The 8184-nt window shown below is 39.7% G+C and overlaps 1 protein-coding gene across 2 annotated transcripts; it reads left to right on the top strand.

Moving 5' to 3' along the window:
• The first annotated feature begins 43 nt into the window (after positions 1 to 43).
• On the top strand, positions 44 to 7306 carry LOC111824758 (liprin-alpha-1-like). Of its 2 annotated transcripts, none has more exons than XM_023749331.1 (2): positions 44 to 1174; positions 5687 to 5979. In XM_023749331.1, the coding sequence occupies exons 1-2, from the start codon at positions 911 to 913 to the stop codon at positions 5783 to 5785; spliced, it is 363 nt and encodes a 120-aa protein (XP_023605099.1). In that variant the 5' UTR covers positions 44 to 910; the 3' UTR covers positions 5786 to 5979. The 2 variants fall into 2 exon arrangements, with proteins under 2 accessions (XP_023605099.1, XP_023605100.1); XM_023749332.1 differs by lacking the exon at positions 5687 to 5979 and adding an exon at positions 7244 to 7306 and having other exon boundaries at positions 50 to 1174.
• Positions 7307 to 8184: the final 878 nt, after the last annotated feature.

The raw sequence follows: 8184 nt of genomic DNA, 5'->3' as shown, positions 1-8184 counted from the left end.
GCCGCGAGAACCCCGACTCAGGCTGAGCTCCCGTTGCAAACGGTTCTCAGCACCCCGGGGTCCGGGGATCTGCAGCACCTGGTGCGAGCGTGAGCGTGGAGAGGTCGTGGTGACCATCCTGTGCGTGGGTCTTGGGCATCTCCCGCTCGGGGGTCTGCCGAGCCGGGAATACCGCGGCAGCCTCGGGCACCGGCCCTCCTTTCCCTGGCCCCGGAGTTATATTTGAGACACTTAATAGCCTCTCATAATCTCACCTTTCACTTTTCTTTCCTAGCCGTCACGGCTGTATCGACCTGCTATATTTCCATTGTGGAATTTTTTTTTTTTTTTTGGTCTGGTAACTTACGTAAGTTAGATTGTCGGACCAGCCATTGCAGCCATTGGAAAACATGTCTCCCAGCCCCTAAGGAATCCAGGCCTTTTAGCGCTCCCCAAATCCAGCCCAAGAATTCAGTGAGCCGTCAGTCCTTCCCAGGAGCTGACGGCACACATTCCTGTAAGATGCCTGGTGGATTTGTACTTGTCTGTGTGCTCCTCCGGTGCTTTTCCTGAAGACTGGTTGGGTGGCGTGTGTTTCAACTTTCTTTCCCCTACCGGGAAATAGGAAAGAAAAAAAAAAAAGGTTACAGAAGCACACGTGTTTTCAACATCTAGAAAATACAGCTTTGCAAACAAAATACCAAGGGTTTGCTCTTTGTGTCCTTTATGGATCATTGTCTGTTAATGTCTTCATCTTGTGGTTTGCATGTGTGTGTTTTCCCAGTCTGTCATGTTCAGAGCCTAACAGTCAGATGGGAGACTGAGGCTGTGGGCCTTTCATTTATTGACGACAGGTAGCTATAAACTTGCAGCTTTGTGAGAGCCCTGACTTTGCACTTGCTGACAGTAGTCTGGGCCTTTTCTTTTCAAGATGATGTGCGAGGTGATGCCAACCATCAGTGAAGCAGAAGGCCCCCCAGGAGGAAGTGGGAGCCATGGGTCCGGCTCGCCTTCGCAGCCAGATGCAGATTCGCATTTTGAGCAGTTGATGGTGTCCATGCTGGAGGAGAAGGACCGCCTTCTTGAGACGCTGAGAGAGACCCAAGAGACACTGGCGTTAACCCAGGGGAAATTACACGAGGTTGGCCATGAAAGAGATTCCTTGCAGAGGCAGCTCAACACTGCACTTCCGCAGGTACGGATGCTCTTCCCTCTCCTGCAGCTTTACAGATTGGTGTCTGCTAAGTGGTGTCATTTCTGGGAGGTCATCTTGATGGTGTTGGTATTTATAGATGAGTCCTTTGCATGACCATTTGTGAGTTGATGGGGTTCTGGTATTTGTAAGAGCTATAGAGCCAGGTCCTGGGGATTAAAGTTCTCAGGAAAAAAGGTTCTGCCCTTCTGAAGTCATGTGAAAACACCTCGTTACTCTTGTTCCTTTCTTCGGGGCAGCAGGAGGAACTGGATTTGGGGTGGTGCTCCCAAGTTTTTGAAAAAGGACCTTGAAACAGTCAAGCTATGGGATGCCTTTCGATCACTCGTCTTCAGCCGTTTCTTGTTAAATGGGTATTGCCCATGGATTGTGTCATGTGTTTCTAATTAACTGATGAAATTGAATGGACAAATAGGATTGGTTTCACAGGAAAATACTTGTACAATCCGCCTTTATCAGGACACCTGCGTGTTGTAAATGAAATTTGTTCCAGGAAATAGAAGACTGGACATTGATTCCTTTGGAACTTTCTCCTTGGCAGATGAGAATTCTAAAGCTGCAGTTGTTCATTTAAGTATGTTACGTTTGGACCAGTGTTTCAAACCCGTTGATTATGGAGCTGAATGAGGATTTAATGATAGGTGAAGGGAGAGAATGGCAACTGGAATGTAAGGTAAAAGGCAAAGCCTGGTGGGAGAGAGGAAAGTGACTTGGGTGTTTACGAGCTGTCTAGGTGCCGTTTTACTTATTCATAATAGCTGCCTTGATGGTGCTCTCAGGCAGCCCTGAATAGGCACACATTGATGCTTTCGTGGTGGGTCTGCAGCGCTAAATTAGTGAATGAATAATTACTGGCCTTAATGCGTTTCTTGGCTTTAGTCAGCTGTCCTGAAAGATTGATAAGTCCAACATTTGGATTTCTTTTTTAGCAGCAATAATTTAATGTTAGTGCTATAATATTTCCTTTTTTTTGGATTAGAGAATCATTAAGTTTTTTCTCATTCCAATCCTCTAAATTGCCAATTTTATTTGGGTCAGATTTTATTACCAGAAGCTTAAAAGGATTGGTCATATTATGTCTTGCCAGATTTTAGTGTATTTGTAAATCTTTTCAGTTGTATTTTTGTGTATGTGTGATTGTATGTGTGATTGTGATTTTAGTGTATTTGTAAATCTTTTCAGTTGTATTTTTGTGTATGTGTGATTGTATTTGTTTTAATGTAATTTGAGGTTGGTACATATACTGAAGTGTATGTCAAATACATATTTGGTGAGCTAGTTTTTTTAAAAGAGCACAAGGACACAGCAGGGAAGGGACGGAGTTTTGTGCAGTACAGTCTCGTACGGGGGGTTGCCGCACCAGTGGGGTGAGACAGTTGCTCAATGATTTGTTTCTAGCTACTGTGCAGGGTGGTAACCTGGAAATGCCTCATTAAGTAGAGATGGTGTCGCGCAGTCACTCACCACCTAAGCACCCGGGGCCAGCATTTCAGAAACACAGGAACCGTCAAGTAAACGTGTTTTGGACGCTTCCCTTTCTTGGCATTTATCTCCTGTTTGGTGGTTAGCAGTGTAACCAGGTAGGAGGCATATGAATCAGATAAGTACATTTGTTCTCCTGGCACATTATGTAGGCAAGTATATACTTCAAAATTTGAATATAACATACACCAGGAAAATTCACAAATCATAAGTGTACATCTCTGAGTTCTTCACAAGGTAAACACAGTCTTGTAACCACCACTAGCTCAAAAAACAACATTTCCAAGCTTCCCAGAAGCCCCTCTTACCTGCTCCCAGTAATTGTCCCCCAGAGCTAACTATGCGCCTCCCCCCACCCCAAATTTTGTGAAAGGATTTTTAATTTTATTTATTCCAGTGGTTTTCAATTTTTTTTTAAACCACAGGAACTCTTTCTTCAAGAAAACTTGTATTCAGAATCCCAATATATAAAACAAGTATCAGTAGAAAATGACGGTCTTGACTTTTTTTTTTTTTTTAATATTTTTATTGATTTCAGAGAGGAAGGGAGAGAGATGGAAACATCAATGATGAGAGAGAGTCATTGATCTGCTGCCTCCTGCACAACCCACACGGGATCGAGCCCGCAACCAGGGCATATGGTCTCACCAGCAATCGAACTGTTACCTCCTGGTTCATAGGTCGATGTTCAACCACTGAGCCACACCAGCCTGCCTGCTTTTGACTTTTGGTGATGATTGCTTTGGCATGTTCTTGACTTTATATAATTGCAGTAAAGTAATATGTATATTTTGTTTCTTGATTCTTTCATTCAACATTGTATGCCAGATCCATCCATGTTATCTTATGTAGCTTTGTTTATTCTCATCTGCTGTCTAGTAACCCAATATATAAATGAATATACCATAACTTATTTATTTTTAAAATTGATTTTAGAGAGGGAGGAAGGGAGAGAGAGAAACATTGATGTGAGAGAGATACATCGATTGTTAGGCACGACCTTCCAATGCATGGGATACTGCTTTAACCAACTGAGCCACACCAGCCAGGGCTATCATAACATTCTTTCTACTGTTTGTGGGTATCTGGGTTGTTTCTAGTTTTTGCAAATGCTTCCCTGAATATCCTTGCTTGTTTTTTGGGTGCAGATATGTATACATTCCTATTAGGTGTGTTCAAAGGAGTGACAAGTAGTGGTGTCATTTGATCAGCCTCAGTAGACACTGCCCGAGTGGTGTTGGTACCAGTTTGTACCATCTGCAGTGTGTGAGCAGTCAGTGGTTCTCTAATACGTGGTCTCATCAGTTCTTTCATTCTCGCTGTCTGGTGGGTGTTGAGTGCATATATGTATGGCAGATTTTCTTTTACGTTCTTGTGTTTGCCTCTTCACTCTCTCAGCGGTATCTTTTGATAAGAAGTTTTCATTTTAATGTAGCCCAATTGATGCTCTTGGTTCATTGCACGATATCATGAAGTTCATGAAGGTGTTTTCCTGTGAAAGCTTTCTTGTTTTATCTGTCACATTTAGATCTATAATCCATCTGAAATTGATTTTTGTTTATGGTGTGAGGTAGGGGCCAAGATCCTTCCCCCACCTGAAATATATAGATATCCAAATGACACCACGTAATTTATTAAGAAGACCATCCTTCCCTAGTGCACTGCAGTGTCGTCTCTGTCATAAATCAAGTCACTGTAAATGTATGGGTCTGTTTCTGGACTCCCCTGTGCCCTTGATCTTTTGGTTATCTTTGCACAAATGCCACACTGTCTAACTTACTGTAGATTTAGTCAGTCTTGATAGCTGGTAATTTAAGTCCTCCAGCTTTGCTCTGATTCATGATTACCTAGCTAATCTTGACCCTTTGTGTTTTCAGATAAATTTTAGGATCTACAGTACTTGGCAGTCTCTCCCCAGAAAATGTGCTGGGATTTTAATTGAGATTGCATTAAATCTGTAGACCAATGTGGGGAGTACTGACATCTTTTTAATATTGGTCTTATAAGCCACAAACACAAGAAAGTCTACCATTTATTTAGATCTTCTTTAACTTGTCTTAGTATTTTACAGTTTTTTTGTATATGTTTAATATGTGTTTAATTTATTCATAGGTATTTGATATTTTTGATGCCATTAAAAATTATATCTTTATGAATTAAATTATGCAGTTGTGTATTACTGGTATATAGAGATAGAACTTTTTGGATATTCACTTGCTAAATATATTTCTAATAATTATTGTATTTTCTATGCGTACACATGTGTCTGCAAATGACACTTTATTTTTTTTCTTTCCCAGTGCTATACCATTTTTATTTTTCTTGCCTTATTGTACTGGCTAAGATCTCCAGTACAGTGTTAAGTAGAAGTGATGAGAATAGGTTTCCTAATGTCGCTTCCAATATCAGAAGAAAAGCATTCCGTATTTTATCATTACAAGTGATATTTTATGTAGCTTCTTTGTAGATATTTTTATCAAAATTGGAAAATTCTCTATTTTTAGTTTGCTAAGCATTTTTAAAATAATGAATTCAATTATTATGTTAACTTTTTTTTACTTTAAAATTTTTCAATTACAGTTGACATTTGATATTATTAGTTTCAGGTGTACAGCTTAGTGGTTAGATCAGGGGTGGGCAAACTTTTTGACTCGAGGGCCACAATGGGTTCTTAAACTGGACCGGAGGGCCGGAACAAAAGCATGGATGGAGTGTTTGTGTGAACTAATATAAATTCAAAGTAAACATCATTACATAAAAGGGTACGATCTTTTTTTTTTTAGTTTTATTCATTTCAAACGGGCCAGATCCAGCCCGCGGGCTGTAGTTTGCCCACGGCTGGGTTAGATACTTATATAACTTACAGAGTGATATTCCCCCATAAGTCCAGTACCTACTTGGTACTATGCATAGTTACCACAATATTATTGACCATATTCCCTATGTATACTTTATGGATATTTTTATAACTGGCAATTCATACATATTAATCCCTTCCCCCTTTTCACCCAGCCTCTACCCTCTGCCTCCCCTTCTCGATCTGGTGACCATCAGTTTGTATCAAGTGATTTTTCTTTTATGTGGTGGTTTAACTTTAAAAAATTTTTTTGAAATTCTGTAATAATCCCAACCTGACCTCAGTGTATTCTTCTTTCACTGTTTTTGTTGTTAATATTTTTAAGAATTATTTCATCTGCATTCATGAGAAATTGGTCTGTAATTTTACTTTTTTGAATTGTCTTATTGAAAGTGTTTATTTGACAGTGTTTCCAACTTGGCAATAAATGATGGTGATTTAGTTATAATTAAATAGAAATGAGTATATGAAAGCCTATGAAATTCAGAGAAGTATTATGTTTCAATACATGTATGTTATCTACTTGCCCAATAGAATTTTATGCTTCTATTATAATTAACTAGGAATGAACTTATTTCAGTTTTTTTAAAAGAACAATTTCTAGTCTCAAAATTCTTATTTTGTTACGTCCTCATTGAAAACCTAATTGAGAGTCAAGAAACGTATCTTGTAATGAGTCAAGCAAAAACAGTGTAGCCTTGCAAGTAAATTATAATTGAAACTGTGGAATCCTGATGAATTTGTAGCATCCAACACTTTTCTGCACTGAATGTCTCTGACGCTAAATATCTGCGTATCTTCGAGCTCCGTGCTTTACAGTCCATTCTTTTTGTTGGGTTTGGTCAGGGCTATGCTGGTCTCATAAAACAAGGTGGGAGTGTTCCTCATGGGTTCCCAGAAGAGTTCCTGTGAGACTGGTGTTCTTTTCCCTTAGATTTTTGGAAGAAGCTGGTGTAGGGTTTGTTTTTGTGTGTGAGAAGGCTTTAATTTCAGATTCCGTTTCTTACATGGAAATAGGATTTTTCTTATTTTCTGTTTCTTGTGTCTGTTTAGGTAGGCTTTTTCCCCCCTAGGAATTCACTCAGGTCACCTGAACTTTTCAGTTAATGAGTGTGAAGTGGCTCATGTCCCCTTTACAATTATTTGATATTGGTCACTGTGCTTTATTTCTTTTTCTTGCTGGTCTTGCTAGGGGTTTATCAATTGTATTAATCCTTTCAAAGAACCAACTTTTGGCTTTATTGATTTTTTTTTCTATGTAATTTTTGTTTTCTATTTCATTTTTTTCCCTTCCATCTACTTTTTTTTTTTTTATTTTTTTTATTTTATTTTATTGATTTTTTACAGAGAGGAAGGGAGAGAGATAGAGAGTTAGAAACATCGATGAGAGAGAAACATCGATCAGCTGCCTCCTGCACATCTCCTACTGAGGATGTGCCCGCAACCCAGGCACATGCCCTTGACCGGAATCGAACCTGGGACCCTTCAGTCCGCAGGCCGACGCTCTATCCACTGAGCCAAGCCGGGTTTGGCATCCCTTCCATCTACTTTTTATTTGCTGTTCTTTTTTCTGGTTTTTTAAGATAGATGCTTAATTGATTTTTAGCTTTTCTTCTTTTCCAATATATGTGTTTAAGACTGTAAGTTTCCCTCTAAGCACACCTTTAGTTGCATTCCACAAGTTTTGATAAGCCAAATTTTTATTCTTTTAGGTAAAAATATTAAATGGTGTGGCTCAGTGGTTGAGCATCGACCCATGAACCAGGAGGTCACCCGTTCAATTCCCAGTCAGGGCATATGCCCAGGTTTTGGGCTGATCCCCAGCAGGGGGTGTGCAGGAGGCAGCTGATCGATGTTGATGTTTCTCATCGATGTTTCTATCTCTCCTTCCTTCCTCTCTCTCTCAAAAAAAATCAATAAAAACATATTAAAATATTTAAAATTTTGTCATTGTAGTATCTTTTTTTGTCATAAAGTTTTTAGAAAGTATACTACTTCCCAATGTTTGGGGGATTTTCTATTTATCTTTGTGTTGATTTCTAGCTTAATTTCATGAAGATACCTGTCTTAGTCTTTTCAGACTACTATAACAGTACCATAGACTAGCTGTCTTATGAACAACAGAATTTATTTCTCATGGTCTGGAGGCTGGGAAGTCCAAGGTCTTGGTGCCAGATGATTCGATGTCGGATGAGCCTGCTTCCTGGTGTATAGATGGCCAGCTTCTCACTGTCCTCACATAGTGGCAGGGCAAAGGAGCTCTGTCCACTCATGACCTAATCACCTCCCAAAGTTCCTGCCTCCTCATACCATCTCCTTGGCGCGGGGTGGAGGATTTGGAGGGGACATAAACTGTCAATCCACTGCAATTCCTAAGTAGACTGCATTATTTCAGTCCTGTGAGATGTGTTGAGCTTGCCTGATGATGAGACAGCATATATTCATTTTTGTGAACTCTTCCTTGGGTACTTGAAAATAATGAATATTGGTGGGAAAGCAGTGTTTTAAGTATATCAGATCAGATTTGTTTGAAAGCAACAAACGAGATTTTTGAAACACATTTCTCTCAGAGAACTCTTGTATATGAAACTGAGAAAAGAGAATCCGATTGTTCAGGTTGAGTTTTGGGTGGGACCCCAAATTTTGCCCGTGT

Source organism: Myotis lucifugus, unplaced genomic scaffold (genome assembly GCF_000147115.1).
Source record: "Myotis lucifugus unplaced genomic scaffold, Myoluc2.0 scaffold_6196, whole genome shotgun sequence".
Taxonomy (NCBI): Eukaryota; Metazoa; Chordata; class Mammalia; order Chiroptera; family Vespertilionidae; genus Myotis; species Myotis lucifugus.
Note: the sequence above shows the minus strand (reverse complement) of the source record. Positions and strands in the feature narration are given on the sequence as shown.